The 25,820-nt window shown below is 32.6% G+C and overlaps 2 protein-coding genes across 2 annotated transcripts in view; both read left to right on the top strand.

Moving 5' to 3' along the window:
* LOC127701235 (GPI transamidase component PIG-T-like) overlaps positions 1-1,914 on the top strand; it is a 242,162-nt gene extending 240,248 nt beyond the window's left edge. The window contains exon 10 of the mRNA XM_052205060.1: positions 1,232-1,914. Coding sequence (XP_052061020.1) covers positions 1,232-1,553 — 322 coding nt within the window. The 3' untranslated portion in view covers positions 1,554-1,914. The remainder of the gene's footprint in view (positions 1-1,231) is intronic.
* LOC127701233 (importin-4-like) overlaps positions 1-25,820 on the top strand; it is a 997,117-nt gene that overhangs the window by 932,244 nt on the left and 39,053 nt on the right. The window lies entirely within an intron of this gene.

The raw sequence follows: 25,820 nt of genomic DNA, 5'->3' as shown, positions 1-25,820 counted from the left end.
AGAGTACTATGTTAAACCATATTTCTGTACAAAGGGAGATATCTCATTTTTTAAAAGACATTCATTGTTAAATTATTTGAAGAATATTTTAGCAGGTTTGTTTGTTATTTAGTATAAACTAATTTTCTGAATGCTATATATATATTAAGAAAAAATTTATGAAGAGAAATCCCTTAATTAGATAATAATCTATTTTTATTAATGTATATATTTCAATACATTACGTTGTGTAGATAAATGTTGTTGACATTTTATAGATAAGTTACAAATCTATATTAGTTTGTGACAAATGAAAGAAAAAATATTTGGAACTATTAATTATATTTGAAAATAGATATACATTGTAATACATCATATCTAATTTTAGAGAACTATTAAACATATCTAATGTTTTTTTTCACTCATATAATCAGTTTTCCACACTGTTTTTTGTCATGCTTGAAGATATTGACATGATATTTCCTTTTTGTTTACACCATGACAAGTTATAGAACAAGTTAGCATTTTGTTCCAGTAAAACGAATTTTTACCCGGTAGGGGACTATGTATTGCCATGCAATACTCTCAGAATGCTTGTTAAATTTCAAATCTGTGCTATTTGCTCTCAGTAGTGCCTGACAAAAGGCTGACATTCATATAAATTGGTTTTTAAATTCATAGCTTGTGGTTTATGTCAGACCAAAATAAAATGCATACTTGTTCCCTGCCTTGGTGCAGAAAAAAATGGATATAAGGTATGGACACATTTCTTATTGATTCTAATTTTTGCTTTTTCAAACTGACCAAAATGCTCAAAATACCTTGAAAATGACAAATTATATGTTATATTCTTAAATAAGATAGTCTAGGAATTTTCATAGAATATAATTTATTATGCCAACAATGCCTATCCTGTTTGTACATCCATCCATATATTTTGTTCACCCCTGAATAGATTTCCGTTCAATTAAAATCTTGAATTGAATTTGGAAATGTTGCTACACAACACAAGTGGAGTTTGTATTTAACAGTTTAAAATATCAAAGATGATTATTGATGGCTGTTTATTGTATTCTTGACAAAATATTTTCTTTTACCACAATAAATTCTATTTTCTATGAGAATGGGCTGTTATTTTCTTGTTATAAATACAGAAATGTAGTGATATAGATATAATTACATTTTGATTGTATATTGAAAAAAGCACTCATTTAAGATGGACATGAATAATAAACATACTTATCCTTTTCAGTTTTGAAGACAAATCCTCCGAGTTTTTCATAAGAATACACACAGAAACATTACTGGTATCTCTGCCAACACCAGACTTCAGTATGCCCTATAATGTCATTTGTTTGGCATGCACCGTTGTAGCAATAGCATTTGGATCATTGCATAATTTAACAACAAGACAGTTTAAAGTTGTGGAATCTACAGAAATGAAAGGCTTAGTACAGAAAGTCAAAGACTTTTTTAAGATTAAAGAACAATTAAAGGATGTAGCAAATAAAATTAAAACAGAGGATCAAGATTCTGAACAAACAGACAATGAATGCTGTATATTAAAGGAGTAATGTACTTAGACAAAGAATGTCAAATTGCATGTATTGCCTAAACTATGTAACTTACACATCTCTTTAGGGATCAATGTGGAAGCTGTACAATTTCACTCTGTCCTTCAAGAACTTCGTGAACACAAAAACTAAAAAAGTTTGGTTAGTACAGGGATGAAATTGTTTACAGTTGTTGTGCACAAAACAAAATATGAACCAAAGAAATAAGAACATTTGTGCCTAAATTCCCCTTTTTTTCATAGGAGCATGACAAATAAATCAGAACATAAAAGAATAACAAATTTATTAGTAGAATACGGCTAATTCGAGGTTTATTTTGTTAATATATTTGAATAATCAATTTAATAAAAATTCTACTCTTCTTGGCCAAATATCTATATACCTGATCAATACCGTAGTTAAAAGCTGCCAATTAAAATCTCTTGACTACAAATCTATGTAATTATCTGAAGGCAGCATGGAAAATGAGATGTCATATTATTAATTAACATTATATCATGTTTGTTGTCCTCTGCTGTTTATCTTTATGTGAAATTTGTAATAATTTTTTGCCATAGCATGTATATGCTTTTTATACGCCCGTTTTACGGTACTTATTATGGTATACTGTTGTCTGTCCGTCGTCAACATGTCGTACAATAACTCAAAAACTCTTGAACCAATTTGCATGAAACTTTGGTGAATTGTTTATATATATTGACATGAGCTCCCTTTCGATTTTAATAAGTTTTAGATTTTACGTTTCAGAGTTATGGGGTGTTATTCATTAAAAAAAGGGGGGTTTTCCAGTTTTCGGACAAGAACTCAAAAATGCTTTAAGCAGTTTTCATGAAACTTTGGTGAATTGTTTATATCTATTGACGTGAGCTCCCTTTCGATTTTTATAAATTTTAGATTTTACGTTTCGGAGTTATGGGGTTTTACTCATTAAAAAAAAGGGGGGATTTTTCAGTTTTCTGACAATAACTCAAAAGTGCTTTTGCAGTTTTCATGAAACTTTGATGAATTATTTATATCTATTGACGTGAGTTCCCTTTTGATATATCTAAATTTTGGATTTTACGTTTCCGAGTTATGGGGTTTTATTCATTAAAAAAGGGGGATTTTCCAGTTTTCGGACAATAACTCAAAAGTGCTTTGAGCAGTTTTCATGAAACTTTGGTGACTGGTTTATATCTATTAAAATAACCTCCCTTTAGTTTTTTATAAATTTCTGATATGACATTGAGGAGTTATGGAACATTATTCTTTGAAAAAGTGACGGGCGTATCATGCGCTCATGGTGCAGCTGTTTATTTGTCCCCCGCACGACGTGTTGCGGCAGACATAGAAATACTGGGCGTCCGTCCGTGCATCTATCCGTCCAGTCTTGTTAGCGCTCTCACGTGTACAATTCTTGCCAGATTTTTATAAAACTAACATCATAGGTTAATATCAGCAACGTGTCGGACAAGTTTGAAAATCAGTGCTCATCAACTATTGTTCAAAGAGTTATGCCCTTGGAAATATTCATTATATGGAAATTTCATTGTTAGCGCTCTCATGTGTACAATTCTTGCCAGATTTTTATGAAACTTATATCATAGGTTTATATCAGCAATGTCTCATACAATTTCGAAAATTGGTGCCAATCAATTATTTTTGCAAGAGTCAGACCCATTTGAAATATTAATTATATGAAAAATTACATTGTAAGGGCTCTCATGTGTACAATTCTTGCCTGATTTTTATGAGACTTAATATCATAGGTTTATACATGTATCAGCAATGTCTCGGACAAGTTCGAAAGTTGGTGACGATCAATTATTTTTAAAGAGTTGTGCCCCTTTGCAAAATTAATTGTATTGAAAATTGCATTGTTAGCACTCTCATGTGTACAATTCTTGCTAGATTTTTATGAAATTTATATCATAGGTTTATATCACTAATATCTTGGACAAGTTCGAAAATTGGTGCTGATCATTTATTTTTAAAAGAGTTATGCCCTTGGAAATATTAAGTATATTGGAAATTGCATTGTATTTGCTCTCAAGCCTTCATTTCTCTAAGATATTTATTAAGTTTAAAAGAACAAAAAAAGATTTTATTTTGTAAATGCCATGGAAAGATAAAATATGTGCAACCCGGGGGACATTGGTTCTTTTATGAAAATAAATTCATTCATTCATTAATTCATTCAAAGTAACTTGTACATATCACACAGTTTCCTCATTTTGAATATTCCCGCTGATATCCATATCAAGCAGACAGAGTTGTGTCCCTTTTCTATGTTAGCATTTGGCACACCTCGCCATATTATATATCTAACATTGATTTTGTAATTGCCTTGGAAAGATAAAATATGTGCAACCCGGGGGACATTGGTTCTTTTATGAAAATAAATTCATTCATTCATTAATTCATTCAAAGTAAACTTGTACATATCACACAGTTTCCTCATTTTGAATATTCCTGCTGATATCCATATCAAGCAGACAGAGTTGTGTCCCTTTTCTATGTTAGCATTTGGCACACCTCGCCATATTATATATCTAAAATTGATGTAGGGCACCAGAATCTGCTGAGGTTTGCCGAAAGGGTCTCTCAGGTAAATGTTACTTTAATGTTTGAAGGAAATTGAGAGTTATGTTTGTTGTGACATAATAAAAATGAGAAAAAAAATAGGTTACAAATGCTAATGGTTAATTAAATATGTTAGGAACAAAAGAACATATTTGGGACACAAAAATTGTTACCTGTAATATATACTGATAGTTAATGGGTGACATGCAGGCTAATGGTCCGAGTACACAGTTATCGTCCTTTGATTTTCGTTGTCCACGAATAAAGTCCCTAGTGTGGACAGTGTGTTGCTTGCCAATTTTTTTAGTACCCCTTCCAAATATATTCCTTCATGTTTTATGCCTCAAATAGCAAGTAGGGGGATGAAATTACACTGTAAAAAAATTTGGGTCATGAATTGTAAAGTTAAGTAGTGATTTGGTCCAGCTGAAAAAGGTTAAAAATTAGCACTTCGGAAGCTGTCAAAAGATTTCAAGACCCCCTTAACATAGAATTGTCCATATTTTGAGTTAGAGCCGATGAAGTTTTCTATAATTTTGATATGATTTGTCCCAAAAGTAGTACAACACACTGTAAAAATATTATTGAGAAAGCGCAGGTGGGATTTTTTTTATTTTCATTTATTGTCTAAAAGAAATGCACTACGAAATAACTGTGTACTCGGACCTAAGAGGCGAAATCAGTAAATATAGAATCTGTACTTTGGCAACTTCCCTGAATGATTTAATGGTATCAATTTGTCAGATAGCATGAAACTAAAGGATTTAAACTTTTATTTGATAGAAATTCTGCAAAAATTATCCATTTTGGCATTATATGGTCAAAATAAGCATTTCAAAGCTTTTTCAATTTTGATGCATAAGTGGCATTCTGACTTTCTATGTGACAGGTTTTCCTGTTTCAATATTTGTGTTTCTATGCTTTAACCCAGTTGTATTACTCATTTGTGAACTCTGAATCTACAGAAAATAAGATTATCTCAGACAATATGTGCAAAATGTGTTGTATAAATGACCCTCGTGTAACGGCCTGTTTGGATCAAGTTAAATGTGAGGACCTAGGTACATAAAAGTTGAAGTCCATAATAAAGATTTCACTAAATTTGTATTAAAAGCACTTCACAATGTCTTTTGTACCTGTTTCATTTCACATAGTATCTTTCTTTTCTTATGTTAAATAGCAAGTGGTTCAAATATAAGCCTGCTGAGGCTAAAATTGCATGCAAGTTTTTCACTAAAAAGTGAAAAATCTTTGTATCAGACTATACTGTCTGCAAAAAAAGTTGAATGCAAAAGTCCTTTTATGCTCAGATTTATTGTATCATGTAACCTGAGTATAGAAATTATAAAAAAGACACAAATTTTTATTTCCTATAGCTTCAGTATGCATTTTTAAATGTAAATATGTGCTACGGCCTAAATTGACCCTAAATTATTTTCAGTCTTACTTGGCTTAAGACCCTTTTATACTAATATGGTATGCTATTTGTAATTTTTCTTTCCATTTAAAGTACATTTAATACATATGTAAGGATTATTTATAACCAAAAAACTCCACAAATTTAAAATTGCTGGAAAATAATACATCTTCATGTAAGGCCCCCCTTCATTGGAAAACCTCCATTTTTTGGCACAGGCTCATATAAATTTGACTTTTAAATAATTGTGATAAGTCTGATAAATCAAATGAGTATTCTATTGCTTTAAATAGATAATATGTCATATATTAAGGCCTTTAAAATGTAATTTTTTGCAATTTTTTGATTTTTAAAGCCCCAAATGTTGATAGTTGAAATTTTTCAATTTAAACGTCAAAATTTAACACGCAAAGTTGAATATAGAATTTATCATATTGTCTATAATATATATCCTATTGCCATGAAACTTTGTCAGCAGTCTCATAATTTATTAAGCTTTAGTCATACCAAGTTTTATTAAGATTGGTCAAATTTTTCTATCCTGTTAGGTCCGAGTACACAGTTATCGTCCTTTGATTTTCGTTGTCCACGAATAAAGTCCCTAGTGTGGACAGTGTGTTGCTTGCCAATTTTTTTAGTACCCCTTCCAAATGTATTCCTTCATGTTTTATGCCTCAAATAGCAAGTAGGGGGATGAAATTACTCTGTAAAAAAATTTGGGTCATGAATTGTAAAGTTAAGTAGTGATTTGGTCCAGCTGAAAAAGGTTAAAAATTAGCACTTCGGAAGCTGTCAAAAGATTTCAAGACCCCCTTAACATAGAATTGTCCATATTTTGAGTTAGAGCCGATGAAGTTTTCTATAATTTTGATATGATTTGTCCCAAAAGTAGTACAACACACTGTAAAAATATTATTGAGAAAGCGCAGGTGGGATTTTTTTTATTTTCATTTATTGTCTAAAAGAAATGCACTACGAAATAACTGTGTACTCGGACCTAATGGCTGTAAAATTAACATGTACAAACAGTTACGGTATTTTATCTGGCACTTTTCACATGTTCACTGTATCATGTGACTGGTGTCGTGTCACATGTGGAGCAGGATCTGTTAACCCGTCTGGAAGACCTGAGATCTTTTTGTTGGGTTTCTGTTGCTCAGTCTCTAGTTTTCTGTGTTGTGTTTTATATACTGTTGTTTGACTTTTGGTTGTTTTTCGGTTTTTGTCATGGCATTGTCTGTTCGTTTTCGACTTATGAGTTTGAATATTCCTTTGGTATCTTTCACCTCTGTTTTGTGCTTGTTGAAAACCTTGTTACACACATTTAGATTTTGCAGATACTAGAGTATGTTTACATTTCTGATAAGAAAATAGGCTACTAAAAGTAAAAAGTACACATTTATTTTACTAATATATGATGTGTTCCTTTAACGTCTTCGTCTTTAACGATTTTCGTCACACTTATCTCCAGTAACGCTGAACAGAATAACTTCATTATAACCTGATTCTAGGATTGGTGGTTATATTTCAATCCATTGTTTGTCCATCTGTCAGGACTTGTCATTTGGTCAGCAGCTTGACAGTTATAAAGTGTAAGCATTTTTTTGTATCTGTGAGACACCTTCTTCCTGTATGCCGATACTATGAATTCTTTTATATTTTGTATGAATTTAATTTTTTTTTTTCTCATGTTTCCCCTGCTCCCCTGAACAGAAACACTTCATATTTGGTCAGCAGCTTTACAGTTGTAATTTGTGAGCACTTTTCAGTCCTTTGTCCTGTTTGCTGATACTATCGACCACATAAAATTTATAAAGTGTTATTTGCATTTTTTTAATTTTTATACGACCGCAAAAAAATTTTGGGATCGTATGATGTCGTCGTCTGCGTCTGCGTCGTCGTCCAAAGACACATTTGTTTCCGGACAATAACTTTAGTTTAAGTGAATGGATCTCTATGAAATTTTTTAAGAAGGTTCAATACCACAAAAGAAAGGTTGGGATTGATTTTGGGTATGACGGTCCCAACCGTTTAGGAATTAGGGGCCCAAAAAGGGGCCCAAAACAAGCATTTTTCTAGTTTCAGGATAATAACTTGTGTATAAGTATTTCGATTGCTCTGAAATTATACCACAAGTAGAAGGTTGGGATTCATTTTAGGGGTTATGGGGCCAACAGTTTAGGAATTAAGGACCAAAAAGGGGTCAAAAACAAGCATTTTTTTAGTTTCCAGACAATAACTTGTGTGTAAGTGTATGGATCTCTCTGACATTGTACCACAAGGTTCCATATAACAAAGGGAAGGCTGGGATTGCATTAGTGGCAAGGTTCCGGTGCAAAAAATAGTTGACATGCGTTTTGTAGCCGGACACACGGACACAACCGGATAAATTATAAATATTGAATATACTAATTCAGTTTAAAGGCTTAATTTAATACAAATGACGGTGTTCTAATGTAAAATGCCACAAATGTAAATTTTAATTAAATACAATTTTCTGGAACACAAATTATACTGTAAATTCGTATTGGCATGCGTAGGCACCGGACACATCCATCTAGAACACCAATACCAATATTTAATATTCAAATAGTTCCAGTGTAATGCTGTGTGTTATTCAAGAAATAGAGTTAATTAATTTTCTATACAGTTTTATACCCTTAAAGGACACTTGCTGTGACAAAAAACTCCTGCAACTTTTATTGTATTGTACTTTCAATATTCGCATTGCGCAGGCGCATGCAAAATCGATTGTTATATATAGTAATCCAGCGTACATCCAGACGTGTAGAGCCGATTTTAACTTGGGGCCTACTATAAATAATAAAATCGAATGGCAATACAACTATATCAAAGTAGGAAGATATATATTCCTTGATAATTATCAGATGTTAGGATTAGGACATATCTAAATAAGTAACCTTTTTTTAATGCCATCATGACAGCCATGATACTACTTGACTTTGAGATGAAGAACAGCAATACAAGCGCTGTTCCTTTGCTTTTTGTGTGTGTGTTTTTTTTTGTGAAGTACATGTATTGATTTTGCGTCATGGATGGATACCCAATATCCTGTGTTTTTCTATTAATACATGTACTTGATAGAGAGAGAGAGAGAGAGAAATATGAAAATTGAATTTTATGGGGAAATTACCTGACCAAGCTGACCAAACGGACGACTTTTCCATGATCAATGCGTTGACCAATGGAAAGCGCACAGAACTGTCTAATTCCCCTAAGAATTTGTAACATATCAAGATTTAATCACATTTTGAATAAATATCATTTTCAAGTGTCGATAATTAATTCAATCTAATTAAAATATAGAACTCGGATTTCGTTATACTACAAAATCATGGAAAAAATAGTTTGCTCATTGGGATTTCGTATGGATTTATTAATAATTTTTTTTTGGTTCATACATCACATCACAAGGCAGTCGGTTTAGATGTCATCCCAAATGAAGTATTGAAGAGTGGTGCTAGTATTTTGGCTCCATTACTTCAAAAACTTTTCAATCAAGTATTTTCTACAGGAATATATAAAAAAAAATGGTCATCAGCATATATGTTTCCAATTTTTAAAGCACGAGGGTCCATCTAAACCGGAAAACTACAGAGGTATTGCAATTGATATGTGTATAGGAAAACTGTTCAATTCAATACTAACCAAAAGGCTAGATAAGTAATTAAAAACAAATAATATAATAAATCCATGTCAGATTGGTTTTTCAAGTAAAAGTAGGACATCGGATCACATGTTTGTATTAAAAAAAATAAATGGATAAGTACACAAGTATGAAAGGTGTGACACTGTATGCTTTCTTTGTTGATTTCAAAAAAAGCGTTAGCCAAAGTAATTCATTCTGGTTTAAAGTATTAGTTATCTATTAAACATAATATAGGTGGTAATTTCCATGCAATCCTGAGAGATATGTACAATAAAAGTGAATTATGTGTTAAAATAGACAATGTGATTATTCCTAATTTTTGTTCCCAAATTGGAGTAAAGCAAGGGGATATTTTGAATCCCAACCTTTTCAAGATTTTTATAAATGATTTACCGGATGCATTTAATGAAACCCATGAAACCCCAGATGCTGGTGATATAAATGGCCGCTGAATTGACTGCCTCATGTATGCAGATGATCTTGTTATTTTTTGTCTAGTTCAAAGGCAGATCTTCAAAAACGACTTGATGGTTTATCCAAATTTTGTACTGTAAAATGGTGTTTAGAGGTCAATCTATCTAAAACCAAAGTTATTATTTTTTACAAACCTGGAAAACTTTTAAAAGAATATTTTTATTTCGAAAAAGATATAATAGAATGTCTTAAACCACAGTCCCACTAGACCACGATCGCAGTATGAGCGGCATGAAAATGAAAATTTTCGTTTCAATCACGTTGCTACTACGTCCTCATTACGCTTCTTCAACGATCCCGCTACGCCTGATTATACCACGTTCTCATCACGCTTATTCTGCGACCTCACTACGATTATCACGATCTTTCTACGCTCATCACGTCCTCACTACGACAATACCACGATTTATCCGATTGCAACACGATCTAACCACGCTTCTACTGCGATTATAGCACGCTCTTACCACGACCATACTACGATCATACCACGTTCATATCGCGATCTTACTACGCTCCCAGCAATAACGTCAACATCGTGTTCCATATAAATACTGTATCATTCCTTTTATTTCTCGTTGATACGTAGAGTTTCTCGGAAACAACACAGTCATGCAACCAAAATCTACGTAAGGGTAAGGGTTGAGGTAGAGGCAGAAGGAGATCTGATAGTGACGAACCCTGATCCAGTAGAGATGTCGCACCGACCAATCCAACCTGAATCACAACTTATTGCTGGTCCATCAAGATCAAATGACGATGCTTTAGTGAACGATAGTAGGGATGACAGAGATGTGTCACGAATGGTTATAATAATAATAATAATAATCATAATAATAATAAATTCTTTATTCAATTAGAAGTAGTCTAATTTTCATTGAGGCCCTCAAACAAAATACATGTATACAGTTAACATTCATACATTCGATTCATACATTAAAATACAATATATATTACTAGTATATACACAATTCAATCATTCAAACATACAAATGGCAATAAATGGCAATAATTGGTAAAGTTTTGATTAAATTTTCTTATTCTTACAATAAAAGAAAGAAAACAAATTATTCGACTTGCATAGAATTTTCAAGAAAATGATTATAACAATGTTTCTTAAATAATTCCACATTTCGACAATTTTTTATTTTGAATGATAAATTATTCCATACCTTTGTTGCAGAATAATGAAAAGATTTTTTATAAAAATGTGTGTTTGGTCTTGGAACAAATAGATCATTATTAGAGACTGATGGTAAGTTGTGGTGTTAACGTTGCACATCATTAATATTTAGCATTGTTAAGTAATCAGGTGTTAGTACATTTACAATTTTATACATTAGAATTGATTGTTGGTGTTTTATTCTTTTTGTAAAAGATAGCCATTTTAAAGATGAAAACATAAGATTAGATGGAACAGAAATATCGCATTCAAGTATAATTCTTGCTACTCTTTTTTGAAGTTTTATGATTCTATCTGAATCTTTTTGTAATAAATTTCCCCAAACTGAACTACAATAGTCTATATAAGGTAGAATATATGCATTATAAAATAGTTGCCTTGTGTGTATAGGCAAATATACTTTAATTTTAAACAAAAGTGATATTTTAGATGAGATAATCTTGCATATAAGATCAACATGATCCTCCCAGCTTAAATTTTCATCAATGTCAATTCCAAGTAATTCAATACATGTTTCATTGACGGTAATACATAATTCTGACAGTTGTGTAAGTTTTTGTTTTGAACCCAATTTCATACACTTTGTTTTTTTGTGCATTAATTTTCATACTGTTATTGTTACACCAAGATTGTATAGCATTTAAATCATTTTGCAATATGCTGTTTATTTTTTCAATGTTTTTATTATGAAAATGCAATGTTGAATCATCAGCATATAAATCCATGTCGGATTGTTTAACATGAAGTGGTAAATCATTTATATAAATTAAAATTAACAGAGGACCTAAAATAGAACCTTGAGGCAATCCATATTTTACAAACGATTTATCAGATTTAATGTTAGCGTATTGAACTTCTTGTTGTCTCTCAGACAAATATGATTTTATCCAATCTATCGAATGTTCTCCGATATGATAAAATTTTAACTTTTCTAAAAGTATGGCATGGTTAATAAGGTCTAAAGCCTTACTGAAATCTAAAAACACAGTACCAACTATTTCTCCATTGTCTAAATATTTTAACCATTCATTAATTAGTTTAGTCAGCGCTGTTTGACATGAATGACCTTGCCTGAAACCTGACTGAGCGATATGCAACATTTTTTTATTATTTAAGAATGCATATAACTGTGTACATACATGTCTCTCAAAAACTTTAGATATGGTATTTAAAATAGAAATTGGACGATAATTGGAGGGAATATCTGTTGGTCCTCCTTTATGTATAGCAGTTACTCTTGCAAGTTTAAATTTTTGCGGAAAACGATTCGACGTTATACTTTTGTTTATTAGAAAAGTTAGTGATGGCGATATTATCTCTGCACTTAGCTTTAAAAGTTTTGGACCAATTCCATCTAAACCTGCGGATTTATTAATATTAAGGTGTTTTAGTTGTGAACACACCTCTCCAACAGAAATGAGTTTTAATTTAAAAATTTCAGTTTCCTTTAATTTTGTACTAGTAAAAGTTTGTAGCTTAGAAAAATCCATATCTGAAGTATTATTTCCAATAAGTTTTTCAGCTACGGAAGAAAAATGAACATTTAGTGTATTAACAATATCTTTGGGGTTATAAACAGTTTGATTTTCATACTGCATTTTAGGTGGAAAAATATTATCCATTTTTGGATTTAACTCTTTAATGGGATTCCAAAGTTCTTTACTATTTTTGAAACTAGATATAGCGTTTTGATAATATTCCTTTTTTGCATTAAATATTAACGACGTTGTTTTATTACGCCACTTTTTAAAGTTTACCCAATCTTTTTTTGAATGATACATATTTCTGTATTGAATGGAGTTTTTAATTTCTTCACTGAACCAATCGGCTTGTTTAAATGTTTTTACTCTTTTAGTTTTCATTGGTGCGTGCTTGTTAATAACTTGAATAAAAAGTTCATACCATTTGTCGACAGAATATAAATATCAATATCTTCTTCCATTTCAACAATATGAAAAGGGGTTTGATGTAAGTTTGCACAAAAGGCATCCTCATTAAAGTTTTTGAAACACCTATACTTTATTTCGATATGATTTTCATTCTTTACCTTTATATTGATTTTTCTATTTAAGCATACAGGGTAGTGGTCACTTAAAGCATATGAAGGAACATGACAATGAGCAATATTTTCAGGATTAGTAGTGTAAATATGATCAATAAGAGTTTCTGATTTGTCACAAATACGTGTTGCAGTGCAAATTTGTTGTTGAAGATTAAAATGGTTATGAAATTCATCCATTTTTTATACGACCGCAAAAAAATTTTTGTGGTCGTATATTGGTATGACGATAGCGTCGTCGTCGTCGTCGTCGTCGTCTGGCGTCGTCCGGCGTCGTCCGAAGACACATTGGTTTTCGCACTCTAACTTTAGTTTAAGTGAATGGATCTCTATGAAATTTTACCACAAGGTTCAATACCACAAAAGGAAGGTTGGGATTGATTTTGGGGGTTATGGTACCAACAGTAAAGGAATTAGGGGCCAAAAATAAGCATTTTTGTAACTTCTAGTAAGTGTATGGATCTTTCTGAAATTGTACTACAAGGTTCCATATCACAAAGGGAAAGCTGGAATTGAGTTTGGGGGTAATTGCCCGAAACGTTTAGGAATTGGGGGCCAAAAAGGGGCCAAAAACAAGCATTTTTCTAGTTTCCAGACAATAACTTGTGTTCAAGTGTATGGATCTCTCTGAAATTGTACTGCAAGGTACCATACCACAAAGGGAAGGCTGGGATTGAGTTTCGGGGTGATGAATCATAAGGGGGTTCAAAACATTTGGGGGGGGGGGATTTTTTTTTTTATTTCTTTTTTTCCTTTTTTTTTTCTTTTAAATTTTCCATTTTAAGTTGGTTATTTCTGATTTATATTTAAAAGCAAATAATAATGATATGGTAGGAGATACACACCAAACAGGATGTGTAAATTATTATATAATAAGTATTGTGCAATAGCAAGAAATTTTCAATTGCACAGTATTGCACAATAGCAAGAAATCTTCAATTGCACAGTATTGCGCAATAGCAAGAAATCTTCAATTGCACAGTATTGCGCAATAGCAAGAAATATCCAATAGCACAATATTGCGCAATAGGAAGAAATTGTCAATTGTACAGTATTGCGCAATAGCAAGAAATATTCAATTGCACAGTATTGTGCAAAAGAAGATTCTTCGTATAAATTGCTTATTTCTTGATCAATTTCAATGGGGTTTTATTCTTGAATTCTTGGGGTTCTTTAATATGCTGAATCTAACCGTGTATTAAGTTTTTGGATTTTGGGCCCCGTTTTTAAATTGGTCCACATTGAGGTCCAAAGGGTCCAAAATGTAATTTTGTTTGATTTCATCAAAAATTGAATTATTGGGGTTCTTTGATATGCCGAATCTAACCGTGTATTTAGATTCTTAATTTTTGGTTCCGTTTTCAAATTGGTCTACATTAAGGTCCAAAGGGTCCAAAATTAAACTTAGTTTGATTTTAACAAAAATTGAATTTTTAGGGTTCTTTGATATGCTGAATCTAAACATGTATTTAGATTTTTGATTATGGGCCCAGTTTTCAAGTTGGTCCAAATCGGGGTCCAAAATTAAACTTGGTTTGATTTCAACAAAATTTGAATATATGGGGTTCTTTGATATGCTGAATCTAACCATGTATTTAGATTTTTGATTTTTGGGCCCCGTTATCAACTTTGTCCACATTGAGGTCAAAAGGGTCCAAAATTAAACTTTGTTTGATTTCATCAAAAATTGAATTCTTGGGGTTCTTTGATATGCTGAATCTAACCATGTATTTAGATTTTGGATATTGGACCATAATAGGTGAATGTCCAATTTAAAATTTTTAATTTCTTAGACCACATTCATTCTGTGTCAGAAACCTATGCTGTGTCAAATATTTAATCACAATCCAAATTCAGAGCTGTATCAAGCTTGAATGTAGTGTCCATTCTTGCCCCAACTGTTCAGGGTTCGACCTCTGCGGTCGTATCAAGCTGCGCCCTGCGGAGCATTTTATTCATGTTACTATTATTTTCGGTTGAAATCTCAGAATTATCTTCATGGATATTATTATTTTCAGTATTTGTACATGTATTAGATGTAATAGAAGTAATAGATTTAGCATGCGAAAGTTCAATTTTTTCACATGATTTTTCATTTGTCGTGGTCGAATTTGAATGATTTTTCTGTTCCGGAAAGTTTACAGAAATCACGTCATAAATGCATTTATTTAGCATATTCAGATCAACTGGTTTTCCATTAATTTGATAGTTTTTCATACAGTTTAGTACTTCTGGAAGATGATCATTGATGAACACAAGTAACTTTTTTCCATTTACTAGTAAGGACGAAGTTGTATGGTACATATTAATAGAAAAACAACTAAGTTTTATATTTCAGCCTCGTGTATCAAATCCTTCACATTTTATTTTATATTGATCTTCAACATTGACTGTTTCGGATTTGTCAAATACCTTTTTGTATATGATGTTTCCTTCATTTTCCTTCCTTTTGTTATCATAAAAAGTATTTAGTGCCCATCTGAATGATTCATAGCAGAAAGCGCTTAACCAAATTCTAAGTCCACCGCCCAGTGGCGGATCCAGAGGGGGGCGTAGAGGGCGTACGGCCCCCCCCCCCCCCCTTTTGCTTGGACTTTTTTTTGTTTTTTTTTGTAAAATGATTAATCAGACTAGACTTCGTGAACTTTGCCATTTCCCGTGTATTTAATTTTTATGCGACAATTCTTTACTTATAAAGATATTTTTCGCTGGTATTTACTGATTATGTCAAAGTCATGTGATTCGCTATGGTGGAGTTGACCAGTGCGTCAAAAAAACGTCACTCAGTCATTTTGAAATTCAAATTACAGTAACACATTGCTTAGGCTGAGGATGACAACCATGATACCTTCAAAGCGACACAGGATTGAGCAAGAACGTAGTGACTTAATTCTATTTCACAATTCAACCAAACAAAGTAATACATTATTACACTCTCATGAAAAAAAATCCACAGCAATATTATTTACCTACGAAAACATGTTTAACCCCAAACGCCCCAGCCTATTTAAAAATAACATGATAACTGAATAATGATCCCCAGTCAGTATATAAGCTCTAGATAGATTTAAAGTCTAAGGTACGAACCATTTGATTTGACTTTAAATCTAAGGTACGAACCATTTGATTTGAGGAGGCAGTCTAAGGTATTTGAGAGAAAAAAATCTGACTCTGATTTTTGCATTAAATAAAATTTCTGGCCGTATCTGGATTGAAAACAATAATCTTGTCCACTTTTTTGCTATTAGAAACGAAAATTTCCAACAGAATTATTTAGCATTAAATGAACATGATGAATAAAAAACAGGCGTATTTTTTTGAGGCCGGGGTTTGTATGTCTGACCGGAATGTCTGTTTCGCCGAACTGATATATTGAATACTTTTTTCAAGACCAGACTGCAACCTGACTGCTGAGTGTGGCCTTTATGTCTCCATTTGTCGACCGTCATTCATAAATTCGTTGTCATTTCAGACTCATTCGTAGCCTTTTGTTGATTTGGAACCCCTCACCTCCCTTAATTTTGTTGTTTGAAACATATCAACCAAACATTTGGATAAAAATTGCTTGTTTGACTTTTTCAACTCGTGTCGGTCGTATTGTAAATTTCATCGAATAGCCCGGCGTATTTCTTGTTTACAACAAGAAATTTGTGAGGTTATGCTAACTTAACATACAACAAACGAGAATTTTCCATGTCTATTTTTTAATGACAAGTCCCACATCAAATATATCAGTACATAGCTTTGGATCCATACTATCATTTTATATGATAGACAATCAATAGGGAGAATACAGCATAAAAAATGTCCAACCCTTACACTTTACAGCAACTATAGAATATACATGCCCCACGCCAGGAACCGTTAAAAAAGTGCATTTTACACTCATTTTATATTTTTTTGCACAAAAAAGGTCCCAAAAATTTTTTAAAAACTTCGCCCCCCCTTTCCAAATTCCTGGATCCGCCCCTACCATGTTAGATTGTATAGAAAATGCTCATTTTGGGTTGCATCAAGTTTTTTTTAAAGAGATCTTTGTTTATTTAATGAATAATCTTTTGCAATAGTTTCATTTGCAATTAATGTTTGTTCATTTTGAAGAGATATGGACGTCGCCATTTTTAGAAACAATAGTTGCTAACGACGCAACAATTAAAAGTTAAATTGTGACATTCTGTTTCCTAGATACTGCAGTCCATATGAGCCGTTGGAGATAAAGGACAAGAGGTCCAAATAACATACAGACAAACAAGCTGGAGAGCTTTTATAAATTTTATATTACAATGAGCATGATGATCGTAGTATGAATGTAGTCGGGTCGTAAGAACAGCGTGATAAGGACGGCATGGGCGTGCTAAAATCGTACTATGGTCTCGAACAGCGGAGTATAAACGTGGTATAGTCGTAGTGGAAGCGTGTTTGGGTCGCAGTAAGAAAGTGATGGTCGCAGTGAAGTCGTAGTAAAGTCGCTGTGAGATCGTAGCGCAGTCTTCCCGACTAGAATCGCGCTTTCGCTTCGCTGTCGCTACGATGGCACAGAGACCTTTGCGATCACCACGACCTAACTGCGCTCTCACTACGCTTCTACTACGACCTACGATCGTCAAAATTTTCATTTTTTTCACAGATCGTAGTGCGATCGTGGCCTAGTGGGACTGCGGTATTAACAATTATAAGTACCTTGGTTTAAAATTTATATCTAGTGGACTTTTTAAGCAAGGAAAGGAAAAAATCACTAAATGCTGTATTCAAATTGCGAACTTCATCATCTTTCAATCCAAGTATTTCACTCTATTACATATATATGACCATACAATAAAACCCATTTTAATGTATGGCAGTGAAGTTTCAGGAATGCTCAAAACTAGCTCTGCAGCATGCCAGAAAGAAAGTAAATATTTAGTACAGCACCTTTTTATGAACGATTTTTTAGATGAATCCAATTTAAAATATATGAAGTATATTTTTGGTTAAACAAAAAGTCTTCTAACTTTATAGCTGTGCTAGGAGAGCTTGGTAGATTCCCTTTATATTTTTAAGTTGTATAATCAATTATGAAATATCGGTTTAGAATAAAAAAAATATGAAAGATGGTTTACTATATGATACCTATATGTGTAACAAAATCATGTTCACTAATAATATTGAATGCTTGTATTCATCCATACATTAAATTTATGAAAAGCTGAATATTCATAATTTGGAAGTAAAGCTTTACTTTTTTATCAAGTCAGTTAGTTTACTAATGAAAATTTGTCTGTACTTAAATATTTAGGGAACTATATTATTACATGTCTAGATGTTAGACGAAATGTAAATGAATATATGTAATAACAATGATAATTGTAATGATTTTATAGTTTAGGTCCTGTCTTGTCTGAATTAAATGTATTATACTTATTTAGAATAATATTTCGTTTCAACGTATCAAATAAATGTTTTTCTGTTACAAAACATGATGTATTGTTTTATGTGTACATGTAATGCTTCCCATCAAGAGCCCTTGATTGGAATAATAAATATTCTTATTCTATATATATATATAAGTCTAAATTGAAAACAACGTTCAAACCTATGATTGCGTTGGATAAAAACCGCAATTTTTATACGTGTGCATGCAAAACAAATTTCTTGTTAGAGGGGTCTAAATACAGCACAAACATTTTCCAAAAGACCAAAAAAGTGAAAAAGTATATTTTAACAAAACGCATTTGACTAACAGGTTGAACAAAAAATATAAACAGAAAACAATAAACTTGCGGAAAAGATGATATACCGCAACCAAAAGGTGCAAAAGTTTATGTACACCATAACCGGATTTCGACAATTTATGTCTCTTCAGTGATGTTAGGAATCGAAACGGTATTTGGAAAGCCATACAATTTACCTCAATTTAGGATAGACTCTTGAATTTTGAGGAGTCAAAATAGGATGAACGGATCATATAAACCTGAAGGCAAATATAATACAAGCCCAAACGAAAAAATATAAACAAGTCTAAATTGAAAACAACGTTCAAACCTATGATTGCGTTGGATAAAAACCGCAATTTTTATTTGAGATATCTTGAAATTCGAATGAATAGCCAAAAGCTTGAATAACACGGTGTTATTACCATAGTATCATCCTTTTTCCCGAATATGGAACAATAAAAGATGCATTATCAATTTTTAAATCATGAGCAACACGATTCTTTCCACATGGTGAACCAAATATACTTATCCTTCCAAAGCAATTAAATCAGACATTGAATGATGGGTTTGTGATGTTGCATATGTGAACGGTGGTTTGTCTTGTATTTTTTCGTGGTTTAATTTGGACATGGGTTTGTAAATTTGTCTTTGATCAGACAGTTTTTAATCCTCTTTTAGGTATGTTCCGCCTTTCTTTTATGGTAAAATACATAACTCCGGATTAAGGGTTGCTGTCTACATGAAAGGTTTTGAACTATAAAGGGTTTCCAGTGGCATAATTTAAGATAAAACGTAGGAAAAACTGTCTCCAAATACTAAATTGCCTTAAACCTCAGTGTCCAAATGTGATACCATCGGATAACTCATCACGGAATACATTCCTTCATAAGCCAAACGGTAGGTGTCCCGTGTGGAGTACTTTATGTTTTGCCTTTCGGGGGCACCTTGATTTTACCTCGATTTTTGGTTTGTAAAATGTTGATAAGTCTAGTCTCACCTGCGTCTTCTGTCGCAGAAAATTTAGGGTTAGTGATCCGGTGGCGGCGGCGACGTTAGCTCTTGACTTTATATAAAAGCTTAGTATTTCGGAAGGTAGAAGACCTGGGTGCTTCATACTTTGTATAAAGAGGCCTTAAGTATCTTACGAACTTTCCGTCAGTCATATGTCCAATGGCCTTGGCCTCTTTTCATGGTTAAATGACTACTTGAAAAAAAAGTTAAGATTTTTTGTTATGTTAATGTGCCAGAGTCATATTTGATTGATTGGTAATCAAATATGATTAGTATTAGTTAATATAGTTTTAGTCATATATTTAGTTCTTTGCTTATTATATTTGATACAGCTATGATTTTCACTCTTTAGTATTTAGTATATGGTAAGGAATGTGTTACAAGTTTTAGTTTGTGATTGTCTTATCTATTTTTTAACTGTATAGTGTTATAGTGTTTATATGTAATTTGTCAGAACATTAAGATTGAGATTGCTAGTGCTTATGCTTATTTATAATACTTTAGAGCACATGATTATGAGACGTTATTTGTGCATTTCATTTTAATATAAGAGAAGTAATAGCATTGGAATATATTTGACTTATTCCCCTTTGTCTATAAGTCTGTTTTATGTTGTTATGTGTTGTCTATGTAATGTGTATTAATTATTGTTATATATGTTATAGGGTTTAATAATATGCAGTCAGTGTTAATAAAATCACTATAAAGAACCCATAGATAGTCCATTTGTAATTATTGAGCCTTTTGGACCTGCTATATTAATTTCTCCCTTATAAGTAAAATGATAACTATATTTGGTATGTGCGTATCCTGCAACGTCCCCATGCCTGTCACACGGTTTTTAATTGACGTTGACCATTTCATGGATCAGTGAAGAAAGTTATGTTTTTGTGGTCAAGTCCATATCGCAGATACTATAAGTAATAGGTCTTCTATGTTTGATATATGGAATGATTGTAAGGTGTGCACCTCCCAACTGGCAGTTGTCATCTGACCTTGACCTCATTTTCATGGTTCAGTGATCAGTGTTTACTTTTCAAGTGTATTTCGCAGATACTATAAGTATTCAGTCAATTTGCGCCAAAATAAAAAAAAAATCATTTACGCCAATAATACAGGTACAAAATATAAGTACAGGTAAATAGTATAAAAATAGTTTTATTCAAAAGATAATTTTAATAATAACTTTAAAGCATAGTTTTTATTGCATAATAAAGCATATTTCCAGAATAGGTCATCGTAACCACTAATAATGTTAAAGCTCAGTTCTGTTATAAATTAACGACATCATAAAAACTAAAAGAAAGCACTATACACAATAGTTAAACCAAAAGTTTGTTCTAACACGAGACTTGAAAGCAACAGGTCAGACGTACTAATTTACACTGGATAACTGCCTATATATGTGTGGTCCTAGAACGCTACAGAATCATTTCTACTATATAAAAATAAGGAGATGTGTATGATTGGCAATGAGGCACTATCAAGGTCAAATGAAGTGGATTAAAGCCACCATAGACAACCGTATGGCCTTCAAAATCCATGCTTTGTAGTCTGCTATAAACGGCCCAAACATGAAAAATGTGAAACAATCCAAATTAAATTCTTGGAAACTTAACGGAAACCGTTTTACTAACTCCTAATTGACAATCTCAAACATGTGAACACTATATAATTTTAAACCTAAGTGACTCAGTTTTATAAGTTACCCAATACCCAGGAGGAATACTTAAAAAAATTCTTATTCACGATGGAGCAATAAACATTTTAAACTTTCCAATTAAATCTTACCTATAAAATGGTGCAAATGTAGTTTTTACAATAGTATCTTTGACAGCTAGATGTATAGACTAAAGAATAAAAACGGGGAATTAGTCAAAGAGACAGCAACCCAACCAAAATATACAATTCAACCAAAGGTCATTGAGTCTTCAACACAGCGAGAAATCACACACCTAGAGGGAACCCCGAGCAGTCCCCGAAACACAATGTTCATTAGATCAAGAATATGGACACCATTCTATGCTCCTAAATATAAAGATGAACCAAAATTGAAAAATATAACAGAGTAACAAAGGCTAAAGGTTCCTGACCTAGGTCAGACACAAACATGCGGCGGGTTTAAACTGGTTTTATGCACGCCCATCATTTCCCCTTCATCTCTAGCCAATGTAGGTCTCGACATATATAATTTTAACGTCCACAATTTTGAGTGTCATAAATTTTGCGGTCCCTAACGAATATTGCCCGGCTCTGCAGCTGCCCCAAAAAGCCCACTCTAAACGAAATCTGCAGAAGGGGCCTTTTACATATATGTACTATTATAGTTTGTTGCTATCTCCCTTTACGATTAATATGACAGTGCTAGCTATGAAATTTAATAATGATTAACGCTGTATTTCAAAAGGATATCTGCCTCTTCATAAAATACCATACGTAGTGATTTTAAAAGCAATCCATTTTATTTTTACAAGAGACTCAGATGAAGTCCAAACAACAAAAATAATCAACAATACTGTATACAATTTTATAAGCAATCATCATTCTAAAATGTTAAACAGTTACACCAAATAGTTAAAATAGTTTCTTTTCCACATTCAAGTTTACCCAATTCGACTTTTGTAACTCGCAACTTGACTTTCTTAACTCGCAACTCGAATTTCTTAACTCGCAACTCGACTTTCTTAACTCGAAACTCGACTTTCTTAACTCGCAACTTGACTTTCGTAACTCGCAACTCGACTTTCGTAGCTCGATCGCAACTCGATTCTCACAACTCGCAACTTGATACTCGACAACAAGTGAATCTCCGTCAAAACGGTCAAATGATTTCTTATAGGAGATATCGCCTTAATATGACAAATTTTACTACTTTCAATGTTTGCCTATTATATTGAATTATTAAGTAGATAGGTAACTTTTAATAGCAAAAATTACCAGCAAGACAAGATCTACAAGGAGGTCAAAATGTCCGGCGAAATCGTTAGTTTGTAATTGGAGTTATCTAAACATAAAATTAAATCTTTTGTGACAAACGTGAAGGGAATTTTGAAATTAATTAACACCGTAATTTTAACAGCTTTTTTAACTGCAAAACGCGCACTCTCTCGCTCAGCTGTAGTGGAATATTTTCCGGAATTGTTTCACACGTTTTGAACCGGAAGTTGTGGAATTTATTTGCCATTTAAGGTAGATCAAAGGTATATGGAACGGGGACCCAGTTATTTCCCCCATTGAAACGCATTGAAAATCATAGTAAATAAATGGGGTGCTGTCCAATAAATAATTTTGATAGCCACCTTGGGACTTCTGTTTCACGTTAGGCATTTGTTTCGAAGTTTCTAAGTGCAATCTCAGTGCCTCATGACCGGCATTCCGTTGCACAATTTTGTTTTGATTGACAACAGGGTAGGTCGGTCTACTTCCGGGGTAGAAAAAAGGCTAGAATTTAGGCAATTTACTCTATGTACCGACGCCAGATTACATTTAAATCAATCAAAATTTTTACAGAAATTCAAGCTAGAAAGCCTACCCATTCAAATAAATCTACATTCAGTTACAGAACTTGTGTAATAATAAAACTACACCATTTTAAATAAAAGTTATATATTTTTTTAAGAACTACATTCGTGGGTACCGGAGTGGTTGCCGTAACTGGGATCCTATTCCTGTCAGACTTTAATTTTTTTTCCAGACTTTAAACTGCACTTTAAAAATATAGATATACATCTCAGTAGTTATTGTGCAAAGTTTCAATAGATTTGATCCAACAGTTACAGTGTTATTGATCCTTATCTATGACATCTAAAATACCAGAAAATTGATCGGATAAAATCATAAATTCATGAAGAAAATATGCTTAAAATCAGCAAAACTTTTTTATTTTAAAAGATATTTACATTCTGTAAATTGCACATGGTAGATAAATTCATTTTTGATATGGAAATCTAGGTAAAAAAGAAATTCTGCTGAAAAAAATTTATTATAATTATTTTTTTAATTAAAAAAAAAATCTTATAAGAATTACATATGCAAAGAAGCATACCCCATAACAAGGGTATAAATCATGAGACTAGTCTTCAAACAGTCAGCTAAGTTCATTTAATATACAATGGAAAAGGCTAGATGCAGAGAAGTTCTCACTTGTAGCTAAAACCAATCAAGACGGCACCTCCTACAGTTTAACAAATGTCGAGGGAAATCCTGGATCTGCCTGAGTGCTTAATGCTACTGTGCGTTGTTATACTTGTGACTGCTCTAAATGTCCCACTAGTTCATACGTGTGTGGTGGTGGACACTCAAACTGTTGGTGGCTCATAGGAGATCCATGTACTTGGGTCCAAACAAGTTAACCAACCTGAATATGGATAATAAAGACAAGTTAATAATGCAGGAACTTTTAAAAAATGAAACTTAGCGAAGAAGCATTAATGAAAATGAAATTTAATCATAACACTCAAAAAGGTGAATCTGTTAACAGAGCACTAAGTGTTTCATTACCAAAGAATATGAACTTTTCTAGAAATTTGAAGGGAGGGAGGGCATCATCAATAATTCACACTTTGAATAATGGTACAGCTTATTCCTTGTGACAAAAAGCAGAATGTATTGGTTTTAAAATCTCAAAAGGTTCATTAAAACACTTCGACCAGATGTAAAGGGAGTGTGAACGGAACAAAGTAAACCAAAATACTCCAGAAAGGAAAAAGAAAAATTTACAACGCACCGGACAGAAGACTAAGGTTCATGTGGAAGAAAAGGATCGAAGTAAACGTACAGATAGATATAAAAAAGGGCAACCTGATCCAAAACTTGATGCTGCATTTGTAAAAGCATAATGGACGATCATTCATATGGTAGAGTAATACCTGCTAAGAAGAATATACATACCAGAAGCTGTTCTTCAAAAGTTCCAAAATCAAGGAAGATATAGCTGCATTCATCTACTGCTGAAAAAGATACAGACAAAATTAACGGTCCTTTTAAGGACCACCAAAATCTTTAAAAAGGAGTCTAAAATTGTTGTACATTCAGTTAAAATTGTTTATATAAGCTATAGCCCTACCCCTTATATATCTTCAAAAAAAATCCAGGCCCAAATCTTTAAAATTGGAGAGCCCCTGGCAAAATTTTCTGAGTTTACAAAATTATCTGTCGTTATTTATGTGATGCGGCTCTTCAGTAATGTGAGCCGCATTCCCACACAAACTTTTATGACACATAAAATGGCATAAAGTGTTTTATTTAATTTTTAAAACTTATCAAAAACTAATTAAAAACCATAAAACTGAATCTATGGGCTTTTTTCTTTTTCCAGGTCCCAGAAATAGGATACTGGAAAGAAATAAGCCCATATTTTCCATCTTTTGTTGTCCCCTGATCCCATATAAGAATTTGTTATTTCTTGCCAGGTGGCTCTTTTCTAATATTCTTTGCTGATATTTTTCGAAAAATCCCTCCATTTTAACTTACAAGTGTATGAATACATAATACCATCAAAATGACCTTACTGTAACCCCTTTTGAAACTTTAAATTGAAAAACAAACTTTTTAAAAATTTCATAAATTTAAATTTCAATTTAATTTAAAAAGTTTAATTCAAATTTTAAAAATAATTACACCATTGTTTTCCTTATTAAAGTTTGAAGTTGCTGGCCAAATTTCATCTATGTAACTCCACAAATAAGCTTACAATTACAGATTGAAGTGTTCAAAATATGCCCTCTGACAGGAACGGGGACCCAGTTATTTCCCCCATTGAAACGCATTGAAAATCATAGTAAATAAACGGGGTGCTGTCCAATAAATAATTTTGATAGCCACCTTGGGACTTCTGTTTCACGTTAGGCATTTGTTTCGAAGTTTCTAAGTGCAATCTCAGTGCCTCATGACCGGCATTCCGTTGCACAATTTTGTTTTGATTGACAACAGGGTAGGTCGGTCTACTTCCGGGGTAGAAAAAAGGCTAGAATTTAGGCAATTTACTCTATGTACCGACGCCAGATTACATTTAAATCAATCAAAATTTTTACAGAAATTCAAGCTAGAAAGCCTACCCATTCAAATAAATCTACATTCAGTTACAGAACTTGTGTAATAATAAAACTACACCATTTTAAATAAAAATTATATATTTTTTTTAAGAACTACATTTGTGGGTACCGGACTGGTTGCCGTAACTGGGATCCTATTCCATATATT

Source organism: Mytilus californianus, unplaced genomic scaffold, assembly GCF_021869535.1.
Source record: "Mytilus californianus isolate M0D057914Y unplaced genomic scaffold, xbMytCali1.0.p SCAF_5, whole genome shotgun sequence".
In the NCBI taxonomy this organism is placed as follows: domain Eukaryota; kingdom Metazoa; phylum Mollusca; class Bivalvia; order Mytilida; family Mytilidae; genus Mytilus; species Mytilus californianus.
Note: the sequence above shows the minus strand (reverse complement) of the source record. Positions and strands in the feature narration are given on the sequence as shown.